The 24514-nt window shown below is 40.0% G+C and overlaps 1 protein-coding gene and 1 pseudogene across 1 annotated transcript in view; both read left to right on the forward strand.

Moving 5' to 3' along the window:
* Positions 1-24514, forward strand: part of DCP1A (decapping mRNA 1A) — a 64946-nt gene that overhangs the window by 17842 nt on the left and 22590 nt on the right. Inside the window, exons 4-5 of the mRNA XM_055343697.1 lie at positions 14254-14320; positions 19999-20137. Coding sequence (XP_055199672.1) covers positions 14254-14320; positions 19999-20137 — 206 coding nt within the window. The remainder of the gene's footprint in view (positions 1-14253; positions 14321-19998; positions 20138-24514) is intronic.
* On the forward strand, positions 10861-13101 carry LOC129521589 (60S ribosomal protein L10-like; annotated as a pseudogene).

The following is a 24514-nucleotide window of genomic DNA, read 5'->3' on the forward strand; positions in this document are numbered from 1 at the left end:
TTTCCTTCTTGTGAGCAAACGGCTGTGGGCCTCACAGCACCTGCATCCCTGCAAACACTTGTAGTCAGCGGGAGCTCTAGGTGCGTCCAATCCCACCACACCCTTTGTCTCGTAGACTCTCATGGGCATTTGCCTTATAGCCCTGGTTTGGATGATATCTTAGTAGAGTGATAGAAAAATATGTAGGAAAGAAGTTAGGAGACAAAGGAAGAACTCCTTTTTCTAGAACACTATCTGAACTATTTCCTGAAGCCTTATGTGTAGATTTTGGGGAGCCCAGAAGACCCCATGGAGGCCAAGGACCATTGTTCCCACCCTTTGTAGTCCCATTATACAGTGATCATTTCTGTGTGGGACACGGATGCATAGACTACTAGGGGTCGAGTAGGTCCAGCATTTGGCATACCCATAGTCAGTGCACACGTAGGGGAGGCTCTGCCTAAAGGAGTGGCAAGTACTGTGTGGCAGTTGTGGCAATAAACCCTGGCAGCACACATAAAAACCCTAGTGTGACTCACTGTTTTATTTGGGGTGGCCCATTATTTAAGAATAGAAAGTTTGTAATTAGGAATGATCAGTCGGGCAGCCCGGGTGGCTCAGCAGTTTAGCACCGCCTTCTGCCTGGGGCGTGATCCTGGAGACCCAGGAACGAGTCCCACGTCGGGCTCCCTGCATGGAGCCTGCTTCTCCCTCTGCCTGTGTCTCTGCTCTCTCTGTGTCTCTCATGAATAAATAAATAAATAAAATCTTAAAAAAAAAAAGTAATGATGGGGATCCCTGGGTTGCGCAGCGGTTTAGCGCCTGCCTTTGGCCCGGGGCGCGATCCTGGAGACCCGGGATCGAGTCCCACATCGGGCTCCCGGTGCATGGAGCCTGCTTCTCCCTCTGCCTGTGTCTCTGCCTCTCTCTCTCTCATTCTATGTGACTATCATGAATAAATAAAAATTAAAAAAAAAAGATCCAATTTAAAAAAAAAAAGTAATGAGTTATGATGTTCTTGGGTTTATTTTCCTAATTTCCCCAAAAAAATTCAGTGATCATTTCATATGTCTGAATCCTATACTAAGATTACAACCTTAGAAGGGACTGTGGAAGCGGTGTTGCCGGTAAATAGTTTTAGATTTGATATGTAGAGAGGGATACCAGATTTTAAAATAAACCAGAGTTTATAGAATAGCGGTTTAAAATGTCTTAGCCTATGTCTTTTAATCAGTGTTTGATAAATAGACATCACAATTTAAATTTTAGAAAGTGCACTCTTTCTCTACCATGTTAGTGTTCACTGATGTTTTAAGATAAGTGTTTTGGCCAGAACAGGTAAGCTGCTGAGGTAGCTGAATCCCCTTTACCAGCCCTACATACAGATTCATGGAGTTTCCTTGCCTGTGTGCCATTTGCCAAGGTCTGTCAGAATCTGAGGCTAGCCAGGCTTTGGCTCCATGCCCTTTATCCTGTATGCATGTGTTCTAACTTCCACTCAGAGCTTTCTCTTCTCTCTCTTTCTGACACTTTTAATGTTGATGTGGAGCTATCAGGGTTATTCTTGTCTTAAAGGAAATGATCTGTCCAGGCAGAGGCATTTGCTTTCACTAGCCAGCTTTTTCACTAGCTAGGACAGGCTTATATTTATATAATCTATTTCATTCTTATATTAGTTTTATAATCAGAAGGATTTTCCTTATGTCTAGAGTAAATGTTTTGGCTACATTCAAGGCACATTTCTTGTTTTTCTTTCCCAGTGTAAGGGATCTTTGTCAGTATCGTCTTTAGAAATTTTATAACTCTTAACACCATTGCCAAAAAGCTTTTTTCAAACCCCCTTTTCTGCTTGGCACCATACTGAGAAAATCTCCAACCTCCTCAAATCCTTTTAGAAAGTAGGTCAGATCTAAATAATAAATGAATCAAAAAGACAACATGTGCATGAGAGTGATTCCCAGCTCTGTTTTTGTGACATTTCACAGTATCTTAGTCTCAAGGGATTTTTACAAAGGCTCCAAATTAATTTGGATTTTCTTGATCTTGTGCATGCCAAATACCATTCCAGATGAGAAGTAGAATGAGATGTAACATTAAATCATAATAGGCTGCTAGGTCTTAAAGAGGGCTCCCTGGGAAATGGAAAACACTTAACCCCTCAGCTTTTTAAAATTTCTCAATATTAAGTGATCTAATACTTTTATTCTTTGTCAGTTTTGTTTTTCACACTTTCAAAAGATGCTGTCATTTAAAAAGCAAAGGAAACATTTAATTTTGGATAGTCTTTTCTACATTTTGGTATTTTTCATGGAAGTACAACCTAAAGATAATCAACTGCTCTACCACACTCCCTAATTCTTCAGTGACTTGCCTGTCTGTACAGCATGACTTACTGGGACAGCTGTTAACAGCCACAATATATGGTGGGGTCCAATATCTAGTTTCCTTTCATCTTGAGAAAAGCCATTTATAAATCAGGATGCCATCATTATTTGCCAGAGCAAAATAATACTGTATTGTCAAATCCTTAAATCTTCTGTGCTGTAGTTAATCAAGGAAAATTATTTCAGGATGTTTCAGCAAATGAATTATTCGCAGAATGTGTTGGGCCTTAGAGTGGAAGTTCTCTTGAGGGAGGAATACTTGGCTTTGGCTTAAGGACAAGTCCTCCGTGGTCTTAGCTATCTGGAAACTTGTCTGTCTTTCCTCACCAGTAACAGTGACAGGCTCAGGGGCAGCTCCCAGGGCCTTCTTGCCAGTTGTATGTATGAGCATTTGATATGTTGGCAGACAGAGCTGATTCTAGGATGCGTGTCTGAACCTCTACAGGTCTACTTTTGGCAGAATTGAGTGTGACTCTTATCCTTTACCCATTAAGCTATCGTTATGGCTTCCTTATCTTTATTTCTTCTGCAAACATGCCTTTGAAAGTGTTTGGCTCTTTCTTGGCAGTTTATTTGATAATGTACAAGAGTGGAAGGCATGTGTCTTATTTCTAAATTATAGTGTATTTCTTCAAAGGAAAAAAGGATGTAAGTGAAGTTTTGTCAACATAAGTTGACAGCTCTGTTGGGCTTATTTTGATTATCAATATGAAATTCTTGCTTAAGAGCTAGGTTTGCAACTCCCTATGAAAACATTACTAAATGCCCCTGTTTAGCCCAGAAAATGTGTTCTTCTCTGAGCCTGGCATATTGCATATCATAAACTTTTTCATTATTAGAAGTTGTATGGGTGTGTCCATTAGAGGAAAACTGGAATCTTGTATTCGGATTCTTGTGTTTTGTGTGTTCTTTAGCCAGCCTTGAAAGAGGTATATTTAAAGAAAGATACTTGTGTTTAATTGCCATATATGGAGTCTTTTCAGAGCCCAATCTGATTTACTCTATGTAGGAGCAATCCTTAGCTGTGAGGAATAGGAACATCACTAAGAGCCTGCAGCAGATAATGTTTAATAAATATCTCTTCTGTGTTCTTTATCAAAAGTCTGTCAAAGCTAAATTCAGTCTATTTACTTACATCATGTAAAATATTCCAAAATTACTTGTTATTCCTCAGACATTGATTCTGTTTGAAGTTTGGTGGTATTTTGAAGTCCTGTGAACAGAAAGAGGAGCTGTGAATTTGGGTCTAAACATGGAAAACTATTCACAGCAGGCTGAACGATGGCTCAGAAAGCAGAAGCCAGCCTGGGTACCTGGTGGTAGTGTGCAGAGTCACCTGCAGGACACATAGCCATATGTGGAGCCCAGCAGTCAAGGGCAGTTTTAGTGAAACTAGAGAATTTCTCCACCAGAGAAGTCCCCTTATGAACAGGGTAGGAAAAACAGTCATGTTCATGATCTTCATTCATAAAATGAAGCCATTCACTCACTCTGTATATAAATGTTTACACTCACTGTACAATGACAATTGGAAAAATCCAATTTACTTCCAAAAGGGAACTTTAAAGTTGTGATTGGCCATGAAGTTTTTTGTAGAATATAATGACTGTAATTCAGAGTGAAACAAAATATTTGCCATTAAAATAGCTTTTATTGTACACAGAAAACTTTAAGACATTAATGAAAGAAATTGAAGAAAACACAAGTCAATGGAATTGCACTCTATTTTCCTGGATTGGAAGAATTAAAAATTTTTTTTAATTTTTTTTAATTTTTATTCATTTATGATAGTCACAGAGAGAGGGAGAGAGGCAGAGACATAGGCAGAGGGAGAAGCAGGCTCCATGCACCGGGAGCACGATGTGGGATTCGATCCTGGGTCTCCAGGATCGCGCACTGGGCCAAAGGCAGGCGCCAATCCGCTGCGCCACCCAGGGATCCCGGAAGAATTAAAATTGTTAATTGTCCATACTATCTAAAGCAATTTATATATTGAGTGCAATTCATATAAAATTTGCTGTGACATTTTTCACAGAAATAGAACAAACAGTCCTAAAATTTGTATGGAACCACAAAAGATCCCCTCAAAGTATATTTGAGAAAGAAGAAAAAAGCTAGAGCTACCACATTCCCAGATTTCAAGATATAAAGAGCTTTAGAAACCGAAACAGTATGGTACTGGCACAAAAAGAGGCGCGTAGATCAATGAAACAAAATAGAGTGCCTAGCAATAAACTCACACATATATGGTCAAATTAATTTACAAGGGAACCCTGGGTGGCGCAGCGGTTTAGCGCCTGCCTTTGGCCTAGGGCGCGATCCTGGAGACCCGGGATCGAATCCCACGTCGGGCTCCCAGTGCATGGAGCCTGCTTCTCCCTCTGCCTGTGTCTCTGCCTCTCTCTCTCTCTCTCTCTCTCTCTCTCTCTGTGTGACTATCATAAATAAATAAAAAATAAATAAAAATTACAAATTAATTTACAACAACAGAGCCAAGAATATACCAAGGGGAAAAGAAAATCTTTTCAATAAATGGTTTTGGGGAAATTGGACAGCTACATGCAAAAGAATGGAAATGGTCCACTATCTTATACCATACACAAAAATAAATTCAAAATAGGTTAAAGATTTGAATGTAAGATGATACCATGAAGCTCCTAGAGGAAAAAATAGGTAGTGAGCTCCTGGACATTGGTTTTGGCAGTGATTTTTTTGGAGTTGACACCAAAAGCAAAGGTAGCAAAAGCAAAAATAAGTAAGTGAGACTATATCAAACTAAAAAGCTTCTGTACAACAGAGGAAGCCATCAACAAAATGAAAAAGCAACCTATCAAATGGAAGATAATGTTTGCAAGTCATATACCTAATATGGAGCTAATATCCAAATTATATCAAGAACTCATAACAACTCAATAACAACAACAACAACAAAAAATCTGATTTAAAATGGGCAGAAGAGGGGGATCCCTGGGTGGCTCAGCGGTTTGGCACCTGCCTTTGGCCCAGGGCGCGATTCTGGAGACCCGGGATCAAGTCCCACATCGGGCTCCCGGCATGGAGCCTGCTTCTCCCTCTGCCTGTGTCTCTGCTTCTCTCTCTCTCTCTCTCTCTCTCTCTCTCTCTCTTTGTGTCTATCATAAATAAATTAATTTTTTAAAAAAAGGATTTAAAAAAGTTTGTTAAAAAAAATAAAAAATAAATAAAATGGGCAGAAGATCTGAATAGACATTTTTTTCAAAGAAGACAAATAGCCAACAGGTGCATGGAAAGGTGCTCCATATCACTAATATCAGAGAAATACAAATTAAAATCAAAATGAGATATCACTTCACCTATGTTAGAATGGCTGTTATCAAAAAGATAAGAAAGAACAAGTGTTAGTGACAATGTGGGGAAAAGCAAGCCCCTTGTGCACTGTTGCTGGGACTGTAAATAGGTGCATCCACTATGGAAAACAATTTAGAGGTTCTTCAAAAAAGTAAAAATGGAACCACCACATGATCTGGCAATTCCACTTCTGGATTTTTATCCAAAAAAAAGAAAACAGTAATTTAATTTAAAAAGATATATTCACTCCCATGTTTATTGTAGTAGTATTTACAACAGTGAGGATGTGGATACACCTAAGAGTCCATCAGTGGATGAATGGTTAAAAAAAAATGTATATATACAGAATGGAGTATTATTCAGACATAAAAAAAGTGAAATACTATCTTTTGCAACAACATGGATGGACGTTGAGGGTATTATGCTAAATGAAATAAACAGAAAAAGATAAATGCTTTATGATCTCACTTACATGAGGAATCTTTTTTTTAAGATTGATTTATTTTTAGAGAGAGAGCGCGGGGGTGGGGGAGCAGAGGGGAGAGGGAGAGAAAATCCTTAGACTCAGCACTGAGCGTGGAGCTCAACATGGGGCTCAATCCCACAACCTTGAGATGGCGACCTGAACCAAAACCAAGAGTCAGATGCTTAACCAGCTGTGCCACCTATGTGCCCCATATATGTGGAATCTTTAAGGGGAGAAAAAGCTCATGGATATGGAGAACAGATTTATGGTTGCCTGAAGCAGGGGTAAGGAGGTAAAATGGGTGAAGGAAAGTAAAAAGTTACAAATTTCTAGTTGGAAATGAGTTAAGTCATGGAAATATTATGTATAGCATGTTACTATGGTTAATAATATTGTATTGCATATTTGAAAATAACTAAGAGTAGATTTTGAAAGCTCTCAGGACACCTGGGTGGCTCAGCAGTAGAGTGTCTGCCTTTGGCTCAGGGTATGATCCCAGGGTCCCTGTATTGAGTCCCGCCTCAGCCTTCCTGCATGGATGGAGCCTGCATTTCCCTCTGCCTATGTCTCTGCCTCTCTCTCTCTCTCTCTCTCTCTCTCTTTCTCTTTCTCTGTGTCTCTCATAAATAAATAAACAAAATCTTTAAAAAAAAAAATCTTGAAAGTTCTCATCACAAGAAAAATAATGTTGTAACTGTGCATGATGATGGGTATTAACTGTACTTACTGTGGTGAGCATTTTACAATATATACAAAAATCATTACATCATATACTTAAAACTAATTATATCAATTATACTTCATCATTTTAAAAGATTTTATTTATTTATTTGAGAGTGACAGAGCAAGCATGAACAAGATGGTGGTGGGATGGGCAGAGGGAGAAGGAGAAGCAGACTCCCCTCTGAGCAGGGAACTGATGCGGGGTTTGATCCCAGGACCCTGGGATCATGACCTGAGCTGAAGGCAGATGCTTAACCACCTGAGCCACCCAGGCACCCCCAATTATACTTCAATTTTAAAAAAGCTTCTCACTGGTTTTTTCAATTAAGGTATATTAATTGATATATATATCGATATATTAATATATGTTGACACTTCAAGTAATAGTTAATGAAAAGGATCTTTAAAGTCTCTTCTTTGTTTTAATTTATTTATTTGAGAGAGAAAGTACGGGCCAGGTGAAGGGACAGAGGGAGAGGGACAAACAGACTCCCCACCAAGCAGGGTGCGATGCAGGGCTTGATCCTAGGACCCTAGGGCTATAACCTGGGCCAAAGGCAGATGCTTAACCGATTGAGCCACCCAGGAGCCCCTAATTAAAGTTTCTTGTCCTAGCATTATATTTCCTATATTCTGTCATCCTTTTATTGTATAACTTTTAACTTAATTACTTCTACTCTATGTGTTAGTCTTCAAGCCTAATTTTTTTTGAAGCTCATTAACTTTGTTTCTATAAAAAAATTTCATGTGATGAGGCAGTGGCCATGTGATGTCAAGACTACTGGCCTAGGAGTGGGAACACCTAAGTTCTAGCTACAGTTTTAAGACTTTATTTTTTCTGATTTTTAATAAGCCACTTAGTCATTCCATGAAAGTGCATAATGAGACTTCTCATCCAAACAAAATGGCATAGATTTGTCTCTCCTTGCTTCTCCCTGTTAAATACAACTACAAAACCCAGAAATAACATGAGACAATCAGAAGAACTCTGGAAGGTGGAAAGAGGAAGACCCAAAACTGGCAAAACACAACAACAGGGTCTTAAAACCCTCTCACCCAACAGAAGGAGGAGACCCAGGCCTGATATTTATTGACTTCTAACCTAGCAGCACAAGGCAGATCAGGTAGGCTCATCCCTCTCCTAGACTGAGTAGGAATCCTGCCAACAATATCAAGTGAGCCCAGAACAATTGACGGGAAGGATTAGAAGCCCTACTGACAGTAAGTGGCCACCAGAGGTGTGCTTTTCCTCCCTTCTATGAAGGGGAGGTATAGTTGTGGAGGGGGAATCATATCACCAATCTAGCCTGGGAAGCAGTCTTGTCTGTGAAGGTCAGAGGCTCCCTTCCTCAGGAGAGACACACCAGGTGGCCTAGCCAGGAAAATTCCTCCCACCCCTACAAGTGACACTGACTAAGAGACTACTAAATTCTCACTTGAAGAAATCTTAAAAAGAGCAAATAAGTAAATAAAAGTTTTTTTTAAAAAAAAAAAAAGGGATCCCCGGGTGGCGCAGCGGTTTGGCGCCTGCCTTTGGCCCGCGGCGCGATCCTGGAGACCCGGGATCGAATCCCACGTCGGGCTCCCGGTGCATGGAGCCTGCATCTCCTTCTCTCTCTGCCTGTGCCTCTGCCTCTCTCTCTCTCTCTCTGTCTGTGTGACTATCATAAATAAATAAAAGTTTAAAAAAAAAAAAAAGCAAATAAGCTCAAAACATACAGAAGTAAGGAAACAATAAAAATGAGAGCAGAAGAAATCAATGACATTGAAAATATGAAAACAAAAATTAAACAAAGCTAGGTTTTCTGTATTTTAAAAATGGTCAATAAAATTGGTAAGCCTTTAGCAATACTGACAAAAATAAAAAGAAGACACAGAGTACCAGTATCAGGAATAGAATAGTGGATATCACTATAGATTCTTTAGACATTAAAAAGGCAATAAGCTAATGCTATGAACAACTTTATTTTCATAAACTATTTGATAACTTAGAAGAAATGGACCTTGAAAACCCAAATGATAGAACTCAACCAAGATAAAATAGATAACGTGAATAGTTCTTTAGCCATTGAAGAAATGGAGTTAATTTAAAAGAAAAAGAAATCTCCAGGCCCAGATGGTTTTACTGGAAAATTCAAAGAGGAATTAACACTAATTTTTACACACAGCTTCTTCCAGAAAGCAGACAAGGAGGGAACAATTGTAAACTAATTTCACAAAGCCAGTATTACTCTGATACCCAAACAAGGCAAAGACAGTACAAAAAATAAATAAAACTACAAAGCAGTATCTCTCATGAACTAGGTAAAAAAAAAAAAAAAAAAAAAAAAAAAAAAAAGCCCTCAACCAAATATTAGCAAACTCAGCAATACAGAGAAAAGAAATATAAATGATGCCCAAATGGGTTTAATTCCAGATCTGCAAAGCTGGCTCAGTATTGAAAATCAGTTTAATCCACCATATCAACAGACTAAATATGAAATAGAAATATCACATGATCATATTTTGTGTTTTTTGATACAAGAAAAAAATCATATGTCCAGTTATGATAAAAATTCCCAGGTTGAGGGCAGCCCCGGTGGCGCAGCGGTTTAGCACCGCCTACAGCCCAGGGTGTGATCCTGGAGACCCTGGATCGAGTCCCACATCAGGCTCCCTGCATGGAGCCTGCTTCTGCCTCTGCCTGTGTCTCTGCCCCCCTCCCCTCTCTCTCTGTGTGTGTGTCTCTATGAATAAATAAGTAAAATCTTTAAAAAAAAAAAAAAATTCCCAGGTTGAGAATAGAAGTGAACTAGGTCATCTTGATAAAGAGCATCTACAGCAAACTTACAGCCAACATCAAGTTTATAGTAAAATATTGAATGTTTTCTAAGATTGAGAAAGAGGCAAGGAAGAAAAATAGGCCTACATATTAGAATAGAAAGGGGAGAGAAGAAATTAATAAAAGTGTTATTCACAGATAGGAGAACTGTCTAGGTACAAATTCCTGGAACTAGTGAGTTTGGTGTAAGGTATGAGGATATAAAATAACACTCAAAAATTAGTCACAACTAAAAACTACCATTTAGGAATGCCTGGCTGGCTCAGTCAGAAGAGCATGTAACACTTGATCTCAGGGTTGTGAGTTTGAGCTGCATGTTATGTGTAGAGATTACCATTTATAATCCGTACAAAGAAAATTAACTACTTAGGCTTAAACTTAACAAAACATGTACAGAATCTATGTGCTAAAAATTACAAAATACTGATGAAAGAAATTTAAAAAAAAAAACTAAATAAATGGAGTGGTAGACCATACTTGTATATTGAAAGACTCCACATCGTAGATTCACCTATTCCCAAATAGGTTGGTAGGTTTAAAGCACATTCTATCAAAACCCCAGCAAAGTTTTTGTAGGCATAAGCAAACTTACTCTAAAATTTATGTAGAAAGGCATAGGCCCTAGAAGCTAAAACAATTTGGAAAAGATACATAAAGTGGGGGGAATTATTCATAGTAGGCCATATGATGGCCTTATTATATTAAGGCCTACTATATTGCAGTAGTAATCAAGACAGCGTGGTACTGGTGGAAGGATAAACGCATAAATAAATAAGATAAACTAAATCTGGATATGGACCCACACAAATATGCCCAACTGCTATTTGACAAAAATACAAAAGATTCCTCAATAAAGAGAGGAGAGCAGGGACCCCTGGGTGGCACAGTTGGTTGAGTGTCCGACTCTTGGTTTCAGCTCAGGTCATGATCTCAGGGTCATGAGATCAAGCCCCAAGTCAGGCACCGAGCCTGAGGAGTCTGCTAAAATTTCTCTCTCCCTCTCCCTGAGCTCACTTGATCATGTGCTTCTCTCCCTCTCTCTAAAATAAATCTTTAAAAAAGAGAGAGAGGAGAGCATTTTCAATAAATAATGCTAGAACAGTTGGACCAAAATTAAAAGAATCTTAACCTAAGCCTCTTTATACAAAAACTAACTCAAAATGGGTCACCAGCTGAAATATGAAACTGTATATAAATCATAGAAAAATTTGGATCTAGGTGACCATTGTTAAAAAATTCCTAGACTTGACACCAAATCATGATCCATAAAGGGAAAAACTGATAAATTGGGCCTTGTCAAAATTAAAAACTTTTACTCTGGAAGGACCTTATTTGGATGAAAAGCTACAGACAGAAAATATTTTCAAACCACATATCCAACAAAAGACTAGTATCTTGACTATATAAAAAACTCATAAAATGCAACAGTTAAAAAGTCAATTAGAGGCCACCTGGGTGGCACAGTTAGTTGGGTATCAGACTCTTGGTTTTGGTTCAGGTCATGGAATTGAGTCCTGTGTCAGGCTCCACACTCAACTGCTTCAGATTCTCTCTCCTTCTCCTGCCCCTCCCACTCATGCTCTTTCTCTCTTTGAAATAAACATTTTTTATACGTTTTTTTTTTTTTGAGATTTTATTATTTATTCATGAGAGACAGAGAGGCAGAGACACAGGCAGAGTTCGGAGAAGCAGGCTCCATGCAGGGAAGCTGACGTAGGACTCGATCCCAGGACTCCAGGATCATGCCCTGGGCTGAAGGCGGCACTAAACTGCTGAGCCACCTGGGGTGCCCAAATAAACTTTTTTTTTTTAATCAATTAGAAGAAGCAAAAGACATGAACAGACATTTGACTAAATAGGCTATTATGTATGACAAAGCATATAAAAAGATGTTCAGCATCCTAAGCTATTAGGGAGATGTAAACTAAAACCACAGTGAAATGCCACTGTACACCTATCAAAATGGAGGAAGTTAAAAATAGAACAACAAATGCTGGCCAGGATGCAGAGAAACTGGATTGCACACACATTGCTGGTAGGAATATAAACTATCCCAAACAGTCTGGGGAGCAGGTTAAGAGTTTCTTACTAAACTGAACATGCAACTACTATGACACAGTAACTGTTCTTTAGGGCAGTTAGTCCAGAGATGAAAACTTACATTCACACAAAAAACCTGCAAGTGAACATTTATAGTTGCTTTATTCATAATAGCCAAAAACCAGAAACCCACCATGTGTCCTTAAGCGGATAAATAGTTAACAGGTACATCCATACCATAAAATACTACTGAGCAAAAAAGGGGAGAGGGGGCAGAGAGGAGTGAACTATTGATGCAAGAAACAACTTAGATGAATATCCAGAGAATTGTGTCAGAAAAGTCGATCTCAAAAAATTGTATACTGGATGGTTCCATTTATATTATGTAACATTCTTGAAATAGGACATTAAAGAAATGGAGAACAGATTAGGGTGTTTGCTAGCAGTTAGAGATGGGAGGAGGGTGTAACTATAAAAGGGCACAAGGGATCCTTGTGGCCACAGTGTTCTGGATATTGAGTGTATCGATGTCAGAAGCCTGGCTATGATATTATGTTACAGTTTTACAAAACATTACTATTGGAAGAAGCAAAGGATGCATATATTCTCTGTTCGTGTTTTACAATTGCATGTGAAGCTATAATTATTTCAAAACTAAAAGCTTAATTTAGCTTTTTTTTTTTAAAAAAGTTTTATTTATTTATTTATTCATGAAAGGCACGGAGAGAGAGAGGCAGAGACACAGGCAGAGGGAGAAGCAGGCTCCATGCAGGGAGCCTGATGCGGGACTCGATCCCGGATCTCCAGGATCACGCCCTGGGCCGAAGGCAGCACTAAACTGCTGAGCCACCCCGGCTGCCCAGCTCTCTTTCTTTGTCATGCCAAGGAAGATCCTGGTGTGGCCGTGGGCCGCCACCCCACCCAGTAGTACCATAAGGACAAGCCGTATCCAAAGGCTCACTTCTGCAGAGGTGTCCCTGATGCCAAGATCTGCATCTTTGACCTGAGGCCTAAAAAGGCAAAAGTGGATCAGTACCTACTTTGTGGTCACATGGTATCCGACAAATATGAGCCCTCCTCTAAAGTCCTGGAGGCTGCCCGAATTTGTGCCAACAAGTTATTGGTGTAAAGTTGTGGCAAAATGATTTTCACATCCAAGTCTGACCCTACCCCTTCCATGTCATCCATATCAACAAGATATTGTCCTGTGCTGGGGTTGATGGGCTCTAGACAGATATTTAGAGCACGTTTGGAAAGCCCCAAGGCACAGTGGTCAGAGTTCACAGTGGCCAAGTCATCATGCCCATCCTTACCAAGCTGCAGAGCAAGGAGCATGTGATGAAGGCCCTACAAAGGGCTGAGTTCAAGTTCCCTAACCACCAGAAAATCCACATTTCCGAGAAGTAGAGCTTTGCTAAGTTTAATGTAATTGAATTTGAAGATATGATGGCTAAAAAGCAACTCATCCCAGATGGCTATGGGATCATATACATCCCTAATTGTGACCCCTTGGACAGGTGGCAGGCTCGGCACTGATGAGAATTGGCACTACTCCCTGCTTATTCGTGCCCACCAATAAATCCTACTTCCTATCTTTAAAAAAAAAAAAAAAAGTTTATTTTTTAAAAAGACATAATGATACCTGTACTTCCTGTACCAGTCATCATAAGTGTGAAGGGAGATACACCCTGGACCAGGCTGTGAGTGTCATGGTGTGTGTATCTGGTAATAGCAGGCCATAGCTGTCCTTATGTTTATTTTGACTTACATATTCAGTATCACTACTCCATCTTATCCAAAAAAAAAAAGTCATTTTTATATATTGTTATGTTTAATGATAAGGTTCATTTACCTATTTACCAAATGTCTTTTGAGGATTTTCTTAGTGGTGGTCACACCATCCATGCTGGGAAAAAAATAGGAAAAGTAAGAAATATGAGAGTCCAGCCCTGGCATTTCCAGTTCCTGTGGGAATGGTGTTGGTCATGTACTGGGTCTGGAGCTGGTGTCTGTTTTGATTAGAACTAATTCCATATTTCACACTTCAAGAGACTGGTAGAGGTTCTGGTGTTTGGTTAGCTAATGGGTGAACTTGGTTTTCAATAATTAAGACACTTTTTTTTCACATTTTGCTATCCATTTGGAATGTATCTTATAATCAGTGATGATTCTTAGTTTATTTGGCAGCGTTTTTCTTTCTTCATAATACAGAAAATAATGGTGCTTCTTTTACTTAGTGGCACTTCAGGCTTGGTGAGATCTGGTAATCATGTCTTAAAACAACTTTTTTTTGCAATTTCATCTGGATATTTTACCTATCCTAATTTTATTAATACGTTTATTAATAAGTTTATTAAACAGGGATGAGGCCTTTTTTTTCTTTAGAGGAACTCCAGTATAAGGGTTTAATGGTAAATTCTGTGACATTCCATGGTAATAATGTAGTATTTATATACACCCAAATATTGAAACCTCATTTCCCCTCATCTTTTTTTCTCCTTTGTTTTTTCAAGTGTCAATATACAGCATCTGGTTTTATGACAAGAATGACTGTCACCGCATAGCCAAACTCATGGCCGAGTAAGTATTTATATTACAACATTGATTTAATTAGTGATATATGAGAGATGAAAAAGTGGCTTTCCCTCTTACTTCTCTTTGTTACTGAATCTACTAACTCATTTATTTCTCCTCTGATTTCCTGCTTATTGTCAAAAATGTGTAAAAGGCAAAAAAAAGATTAAAGAACTCTGGAGTTATCTTTAATCCTGCTACTCCCATTGTTAGTGTTTTAGTCTGTTTCCTTCCAGTCTTTTTCTTTATTTGTACATTAGGTTGGTGTATGTGGTTGTTTTTTTACAAAAATAGGATCACCCTGTACCTTTGCCTTTTCACGTCAACAGACTTTTTCCATGACACTGAAGTGGCCTCGGTAGTATTTGTAACGACTGCATTTATCTAGTCCTGCAGACAAATCATAAATTAACCAGAACCTTATTGTTCAGTGTGTGCTTAGGGCTGTCAGACTGCCTGGCTCCAGAGGTTACCATCAATATCCCAGGGCACAGCCTAGGCACTGCCTGCTGGGCTTTAGGCTTTGTCCAGGTTTCGTCTCTGACCAGTGGTGCTGCATTCAGTAGCTGATAGAGAACTACACACGCTTCTTTTTTTTTTTTTTTTTTCACACGCTTCTTTTAAGTGAACTTAGTTTTGACACCGGTTCTAGGTTTAGTGGTCCTCAGTTCACCACTGTGTGGTGTTCCAGTAGATGTTTTGTATGTCATAATCTTGGAATTTGGAAAGAAACGTCATTGAATTAATGTTCTGAAGGGGGGCTCACTGTGCTTTCTCAAACCAGCCTGCAGGAGCCCCCCTCTTCTGGCTGCTGGTGCTGCTGGTCTGAATATTGGGAACCTAAGACATTGTGGTGCTGGAGGGGCCTGAGGTGCCACACAGCTCTGGGCAAAGTGCTATAGCAGACAGTGTATTCTGGCTCACCTGTGTTTCCTTTGTGATTTTTGCCTGAATCTCCTCAGAGATGTGGACCTTCCTCTGTCAAATCACAATTCCCTTTGCTCTCCTGTGAGGTTTTTAGCTACATCTTTGGAAGAAAACGGTCTTAATTTTTTTAAGAAACAGGCCAGTTTTGCACTAGTTTCTGTAAATGTGTGAGTAAATAATTAGTCCCCAACCCTCATTTCCAGGTACATTTGCATTTTAAAGGAAGCATATATGGTTAAGGCAAAGTTTTAATCGAGGACCACATGCATGTCCTGATTGGATGTTTGTCAGCCTCCTGCTTTGTTTTGCTATGAGCTCACAGGGCAGGCCATGTTTATTACTGTAGTCACATACCCCTGCAGATACTGTTCCAGATGAGCTTGGATCACTCATGCTGGAAAACATGAACCACATTTTCTTTTTACAACATCTTTTCTCTGGAAGTTAATTAAATAAGATGAGTTTTTTGTTTTTTTTTTTTACAAAGCCATTTGTTTATTTGATGACTACTTTTTGTAGTTTTGAAAGTGACAGCAAAGACAATTTACTTCTAATTACTTAGAAGACACAGATTTGCTGATTCTTGGTGATCCTAAAATCCAGAATAATTTTCTTAAGTGCCGGGGGATCCCTGGGCGGCTCAGTGCTTTGGCATCTGCCTTTGGCCTACGGCATGATCCTAGAGTCCTGGGATTGAGTCCTGCATCAGGCTTCCTGCATGGAGCCTGATTCTCCTCTGTCTGTGTCTCTGCCTCTCTCTATCTGTGTCTCTCATGAATAAATAAATAAAATCTTTAAAAATAATAATAATTTTCTTAAGTGCCTAAATTTTGGGATATATTAGCATAGAGACTTTCTCCTGCAGATTGAGAGCTTTTGGGCCCCAAATGAGAAATTTGTCTCTTTTAGCTTTAATAGCTACTTACAGGAAACCATTCTGAGCTTTTTTCTAAACTATCAGGGCCAGTGGTACCCCTCATGCAGGTCTTCAGATGGTAAATGAGGCAGAAGACTGAAGGCCTATCTGAGAATATTGTATTGAACCCAAAAATAGGATGAGGAGGTAGAAATAGAAAGCAGAAGGGAAAAGAAGAGCCTTCAGGTTCTTTCATGAGAATGCCCAAAAGAAGCATATTTGCTTACACTTTCAGCTGGTTTTACTAGAAGCAGGGGAAGTATTCAAAGTGATTAGAGAGTGCCCTCATGAAACTGTTGATAATGAGTTTTCAAGTGGCCTATTTATGGCCAAAGAGAATACCTTATATGTTACCATTAACTGTGATAAATGGTGTTCTGGTCACCACAGATTAAAAAAAAAAAAGACTATGTTTCCTTGCTCTGACTGCCTGTGTACAGCCTCTGTTTGCCACATATTTCAGAATATCATCTCTGCTAACCAGAAATACAGGTAAAATTCTTTTTGGTATATTGTGTATCTCAATAACTGTGCCTGTCAGTGCCCATCCTGTTAAATCACTGTTTCAACAGCTGCAATGTAATACAAATTCTCCCAGTAAAGAAATCTATCTATCTATCTATCTATTTATTTATTTATTTTTAGATTTTATATATTTATTCATGAGAGACACAGAGAAAAGCAGAGATATAGGCAGAGGGAGGAGAAGCAGACTTCCATGCAGTAGCCCCTTGCGGGACTCGATCCCAGAATTCTGGAGGCAAAAGGAGAGGCTCAACTGCTGAGCCACCCAGGCATCCCAAGAAATGGATTTATTTCAAAAGATGTTTATAAAATCTAAGAAGCTTAAACAAAGGGTTGCAGAAGGCAAGGTGGGTGGAGGAATGGAGTAACTGGGCGATGGGCACTAAGGAGGGCATTTGATGGGATGAGCACTGGGTATTATACTATATGTTGGTAAATTGAATTTAAATAAAAAATTAAAAAAAAAAAAACACTGAGAAGCTATGTGGGAGAGCAAGTAAACTTCTAGACCTGTACCATATCTGAATTTGGAAATCCTCTCTGGTCAGTGGCAAAGTTGAAAATTCACTAAACTTAGGAAGTGCTGACTCTCTTAAAGAAGAAATCCACTCTGCCAGAAACTCTTCTTAACAATAAGCACTTGTTAGAATGGTTGCCTGTATAGGCTATGAAATTTGGAGAACTCATGGAAATAAGCTTTATTCCTGATTTTACAGGTAGTCTTGGGGTATGTTTGAGAGGAGGGTGAGAGTCAAGGGCATTCCTCACAGTTTGGATTAGAAGAGTCTTTACAGAGTCTAAGCATCATTCCTGTTGCTTCCATGCCACCTAGACAGCTTCTGCTTGCAGCAGTGGTGTGCTTTGTAAGGTGGCCTATTCCACGGGTGAGCGGTGGTGACTATTAGAAATGACCAGAATTCTCTTTGGGGGCCCCTGGCTGGCTCAGTCAGTAGAGCATGCAACTCTTGATCTCAGGGGCAGGAGTTCAGACCCCATGTTGGATGTAAAGCTTACTTTAAAAATAAAAAAGAAAGAAAGAAAAGGAAATAAAAGAGATGTTCTTCTTTTGAATCAAAATTACAGATCCAGTCCGGGTCAGGGGAGAGAGGAATACCAGCCTGGGCAAGACAAGCAGCATGGCAGGAGAAATAGGCTGTGCGACTGGAGTCCTCAGTAAAGGTGTATTCAGGCCGGTGCAGTCTATAACTGAGTGTAACTACAAGTCCCTTGAAATAGCACTTTTTTTATCCTCCTGATTATTAAGGAGTGCCTGTTAATAATGGAACATGAAGAGGGGCTCCTGGGTGGCTTAGTGGTTGAGCGTTCACCTTAGGCTCAGGTCATGATCCCAGGGTCCTGGAATCGAGTTCTGTATCAGGCTCCCCGCAGAAACTCTGCTTCTCCCTCTTGCCTGTGTCTCTGCCTCTCTGTGTGTCTCATAAATAAATAAATAAAATCTTTAAAAAAATAAAATAAAATAACGGAACATGGAGGAAAGTACAAAAAAGGAAAGTGAAATTGCTTGTGACCCACCATTAAGAAATAACCAATATATCTCTCTCTGGTCTTTTTTTCCTTTGTAACTGGCCTCACAGCTGTCACAATCTTTCTTTCCCAGTATGGATAGAGAAAAAATAATGTTGATTCTAAATGGTCTGATTCTCATATCACATAACAGTCTTCTTTCACTCTACTGTAAAGTCCATGATTGTATATTTATTTTCAAAATAATAATCCCAGGGGCTCCTGGGTTGTTCAGTCGGTTAAGCATCTCAGTCTTGGTTTTGGCTCAGGTCATGATCTCAGGGTCCTGGGATCAAACCCTTTGGGAATTTGCACTCAGTGGGGAATCTATTTAAGATTCTCCCCTTCCCTCTGCTTCCCTACATGCTTTTTCTGTCTAAATAAATAAATAAATCCAAAAAAAAAAAAAAAGCCAAAACTAATCATCGTATTCACAGCTGTAAGAATCTAGATCAATAAATGCCATTACCTTAAAACAGAATTTTCCAAACAAATCCTGCCTCAGGAAAAGATTCTATGGTCAAATAAATTTGGGAAAATTTTTAAGCCCACCCTTATCAGAGAATCGTAATACATTTTAGCATGTTAAAAACTCAGAATGATTCTGCTGTTAAAAAAAAAAAAAGATGTTTGATATTTTCAGTGTTTTCAAATACAAGAACCATCCCACACACAGTAATGGGAGCTCCTAAGCAGGCTGTTTAAAAGGCTGTTTTAGAGCAGTGAACAGATACCGAGTAGCCTATTGTCCTGCTCCTGTTATTCAGAAAAAACAACAAACCCTTTGCTGCTGAATTATTTTATTGCCTATCCTTATCACTGTCCAGAAAGTTTTCAGTTCATACAATTATCAAGCTGTGTCTGTGCTCATAATAACCTATTCATTACAGCTGGGATTAAAACATAAATGAATCTTAAAAAGAAAAAAGGTGGGGATCCCTGGGTGGCGCAGTGGTTTGGCGCCTGCCTTTGGCCTGGGGCGCGATCCTGGAGACCCGGGATCGAATCCCACGTCGGGCTCCCGGTGCATGGAGCCTGCTTCTCCCTCTGCCTGTGTCTCTGCCTCTCTCTCTCTCTCTCTCTCTGTGTGTGTGTGTGTGTGTGTGTGTGTGTCTCTATGAATAGACAAATAAAAAATCTTTAAAAAAAAAAAAGAAAAAAAAAAGAAAAAAGGCCCCAACCCTATCAGTGACATTCTTAACCCTCAACTTTTCTTGCTTTGTGTGTTTTCAAGTGTAGAATTAGTGTAAGCACCAATCAGAATAAAGAGCATTGCCAATCACCCTGACCTCAGCCACCCACTCTGATTTCTAAGGAGAGAGTAAAGGAAACCTTTGAAGATTCCCCAAGACCTCTCTTTTCAAGAAGGTGGTTTCTCTCTTTCCTTGCTAGTCTGGTGTTGGTACAAACTTTGCATAGTTGGTTGCTCAGCTCTGCAACCTGCCTTTGTCTTGCTTGCCATGTCCATTTGAAAATGTACTTTACCTAGTAGTTTGAAAGAGAAATAATTAAGTCATTTTTAATTTATTTGCTTCCACCAACTCTAGAAAAGGATTCTGTACTTCTGTCCTTCAAACAGTGAGACACGCCATTCAGCGTTGTTATGCATGAGCTGGCCAAGTGGTTAGTCACATGTTCCCGGGATGAGGTAGCGGAGGCCTTGCATATGTATTGGGAGAACAGTATATCCTGTGACACTCTTCCCATATCCACAGAAGACGAACACCAGGAGAGTTCATGGGTCAAATCGGGTTTAAAGAAGTGTTTCTGAAACCTGGTTCTCTTCCACTAGTGTTGTAGAAGAGGAGACACGGCGGTCCCAGCAAGCTGCCCGGGACAAGCAGAGTCCCAGCCAGGCCAACGGCTGCAGTGACCACAGGCCCATCGACATCCTGGAGATGCTAAGCAGAGCCAAGGATGAATATGAGAGGGTGAGATGCTGACTAGGAGGACCAGGAAGGGTGGGGGAGGCCTCTGGGAGACTCATGTGCTGGGGAGGTCACCTCTAGGCAGAGATGACTTTGTCCAAAAAGAGAATTTGCCTTACAGTTTTTAGCCTAAAAGGGAAAGAAATTTGCATATCTCAGAGTCCTTGACTTGCCATAAAAACTTAGAATGCTCTTTTTCTGTTTCTTGTAAAATTACTATGGGAGAAAATGGTTTCAGGTTGCAGAAGGTAGCCTGCAACAAGTAGTTCTGAAAAAGCTTCTTACCTATTGTTAACCCTTGTAGCCTCTGCTAAGGCTTAGAAATTTATGTAGTCTGATTATTTGCACCCACTAATACTAAAAGGTACACTTATGGTCTGTAATTGGTGGTAGGTTCACAGCCTTTAATAAACAGCATTTGAATTTTACCCACATGTGAAGCTTTTCTAGAATTCCTTCTGTTTTGTATGTTAGTTTAAAAGTTAAATGATAACATTTTCTCCCCAAATTTGAATAAAATGGAAGTTGTAGTGCATTTATTAATTTATTTAATACACACTTATGAACTGTCTACTGTGTGTCAAACAGTGGACGTTTCCTCAGTGGTCTTCAAACCATGTGGCTTTGAAACTGTCCTGGCTTTTCACTTACCATGGTCGCTTCAGAACCCCACACTTCCTAGGTACAAGACTGAAGGTTTCCACTACTACACTTTGTTTCAGTGGAATTGTAATTGTCACCTTACTCTTTACTCATATCTGATTAAGTACTTTTCTTTGCTTTGTGTAATGCTCACCTCACCAAAAGTTCAAGGAACAAAGTGTGAAAAGCACTCACTGATGAGTTTCCCAGGTGATCCTTAAGGATCAAGTGAGGTAAGGAAACATTGTTAACACGGTTCCTCCTACCCCCATTCTCTTAGGGCTTTGCAGTACTCAAGACTCTGAGACGTCGTATTATAAATTCCCAGGTTGATATAACTATAGGACCATTTTTCACATATTCCCCTTTAGCATCTCAAGCATGTAGAGTTTAGGAAACAAACTTTGAAACAGTGCTCTGGAAAGTAGTTTCCTCTAACAAAGGAAAAGTCATATTTAGACACCAAAGGAAGTCCCACTTCCAGTGTAGAGAAGTATACATTAGGGTCCATGAGAAGTTTCAAGCCATACCAAATTCCTTAATGTCTCATAGATAATTAGGAGGAATTTCTGGATCTGTAAAAATTAATATAGGAAAAGCAGTCATCTCTATAGTAGGCTCATTGATTCTTAGGAAACTGGATGAGAATAAATATTAAGAATCATTTTCTCGGAATGCCTGGGTGGCTCAGCGGTTGGGCATCTGCCTTCAGCATGATCCTGGAGACCTGGGATCAAGTCCCACATCAGGCTCCTTGCATGGAGCCCACTTATCCCTCTGCCTGTGTCGCTGCCTCTCTCCATGTGTCTCATGAATAAATAAATAAAGTCTTAAAAAAAAAAAAAAGAATCATTTTCTCTACTTTAGGTCACTTTATATTCTCCCAAATTCCCTCATATCCTTAATGAGATGTGGATTATCTACACAGATGCCTTGTTCAGTTTTTATTAGAGGCCTTTCTGTGTTCTGATAACAGGTAACTAACAAATCCAGGGTTCTATCACACATTGCTATGACTAGATCATGGTGGTGTCACATGGGACAGAAAGTATAGGTGCTGTGCACTGGAGCTGGCATGCTCAAAAATTGCCATGGGCGGTCGGCTGTCCATTCCATAAGAGCTAAGGGGTCTTCCCGGGGTCCTTGGTCTGGGTGGGGTCTCTGCCACGTCTCCCTCCACTTGGCACCCAAACATCAGCTCCAGCTCCTTGGCATCCGGAGGAGGGATGGGATACCTCCCAACCGCCATCTCCACCAGAGAGAGCCCCATGCTCCAGATGTCCGACTGCACGGAGTAATGAGTCCCCTGGAGTCTTTCTGGCGACATGTAGGACCTTGTGCCCACGAAGGAGTTGGCCATGGAGTCAATGAGCTGCCCGCTGACCCCAAAGTCACAGAGCTGATCTAGGAAGTGGCCCAGCTTACTCCTCAGGCTAAATAGCAAGTGGCCCCAAAATGAAAGGAACAGAAGCTTCATTTTTTGTTGTTGTTTTTAAAGATTTTATTTATTCATCAGAGACACACAGAGAAGCAGAGACACAGGCAGAGAGAGAAGCAGGCTTCATGCAGGGAGCCGAATGTGGGACTGGATTTCGGGACTTCAGGATCATGCCCTGAGCCAAAGGCAGAGATGCTCAACAACTGAGCAACCCAGGCATCCCAGAAGCTTTGTTTTTATACACAAAGCTGTAAAGGAACTTTAGGTCAAGCAGGCAATCTGAAACTCTGACCCGATTTCTCTTTAAAATATATATTGTGGGGGATCCCTGGGTGGCTCAGCGGTGTAGCGCCTGCCTTTGACCCAAGGCGCGATCCTGGAGTCCTGGGATCGAGTTCTGTGTCGGGCTCCCGGCATGGAGCCTGCTTCTCCCTCCTCCTGTGTCTCTGCCTCTCTCTCTCTCTCTCTCTCTCTCTCTCTCTCTATCATAAATAAATAAATGAATCTTTAAAATATATATATAAATATATATATTTATTTATTTATATTGTGAACATAAGAATATGGAGAGCACAGTAATAACTTGTAAAGAAAATTTCCCAAGGTGCAGAATAAATAAAATGATGTCTGAAACTAAAACCTTTGGGAACTTAGTAAAATCCTTGGTACTTACTATACAGTGTGTTCTTTCTGTTTTTGAAAACTATCTGTAAATAGGCAGAGCTTCCTGAAAGAACAATTTTGTTTCTTGTCTGCACTTGCCTGTCATCTAACCAAACGGGGTTGGTATTACCAATGACCCATGAATTCATATCTCAGTGTTTGCATGGGTGCCCTCAGCTGCCATGTGGCTCCAGATGGCTCCTTTGTTTATCTTTAGGTAGGGACTTAAATTGACAGAGTCAAAGGCAGAGATACAAGCCATACCTCAACCATGGGATGTACTCCCAATTCTAAATCTCCCCTGTCCACTGTGTGTCATACAATGAATGAAATTCCAGACTTGAGGTAAAGGCTTTATAACAGAGACTGCTTGGAAATAAGAACTCTCAATAATAAACATTTTCTCCCCAAGTCCTGTGGTTTGTTTTAGCAACTTATCTTTTTTAATGTAAAGAAAGATAGCTAAACCCACAGTTCTTTACAATCACCCCTGGCTGAGTTGCTTCTAGCCATAGGATATAATTGTGGATTTTTGTAGAGGTTGTTTGTATTTTATATTTAAGGATTAGAGTAGAAGAAAAAGACGTAATCCCACAACCTAGAAATAGTCACTGATAAGACTTTGTTATGCATCCTTCCAAAAATATGTATGAATATGTCCCAGTGTCTGTGGTATGTATGTTTCTCTACTCTAGTTTTATTAACTGGTTTTATTTTTTTAATTAATTAATTAATTTATGAGGGGGTGGGGGGCAGAGACATAGGCAGAGGGAGAAGCAGTCTCCATGCACCGGGAGCCTGACATGGGATTCGATCCCAGGTCTCCAGGATTGCGCCCTGGGCCAAAGGCAGGCGCTAAACCGCTGCGCCACCCAGGGATCCCTTATTAACTGGTTTTAAAAGTCACTTTCATTAACTTTTTTGTAACCATTTTTTCCCAGTATCTTTATGACAGCTATTCATCTCGCAGTGAGTCCTTGTGAGGTTTCCTTTGGTAGAATGAAAAGTCTTTGAAAAAGAGAACAATATGATATTAATAGATGCGTATTTTTCCTTCGGTGCCTTACATAAACAATATGCTGTTTTTTTCTAATTCTCTTAAGAACGCAGAAACATATCCTGTAGCTGAGTCTTCATGTTCAGTATTTTCTCTTAAGATAAATTACTTGAGGGCAGCCCAGGTGGCTCAGTGTTTTAGCGCCACCTTTGGCCCAGGGCGTGATCCTGGAGACCTGGGATCGAGTCCCACGTCGGGCTCCCTGCATGGAGCCTGCTTGTCCCTCTGCCTGTGTCTCTGCCTGTCTCTGTCTCTCTCTCTCTGTCTCTCCCCCCCCACCCTGTGTGTGTCTCTCATGAATGAATGAATGAATGAATGAATGAATAAATAAATAAATAAATAAATAAATAAATAAATAAAGTCTTTTAAAAAAAAAAAGATAAATTATTTGAGGTCCAAGTCCCTGCTCTGCTGTGTCGGGTATACTTGGACCCAAGCTTGAGCTTGTAAATAAACCTCGTGTGTTTTCATCGGTGTCGGCTCCTTGCTGGTTTCTCGGATTCGTGATCTTGGGCACAACATTTCGGGGCTCATCCGGGATCCGAGAAACCCCCAGGACCCCATCCAGAGGGTTTCATGC

The sequence above is a fragment of the Nyctereutes procyonoides genome, unplaced genomic scaffold, assembly GCF_905146905.1.
Source record: "Nyctereutes procyonoides isolate TBG_1078 unplaced genomic scaffold, NYPRO_anot_genome, whole genome shotgun sequence".
Taxonomy (NCBI): domain Eukaryota; kingdom Metazoa; phylum Chordata; class Mammalia; order Carnivora; family Canidae; genus Nyctereutes; species Nyctereutes procyonoides.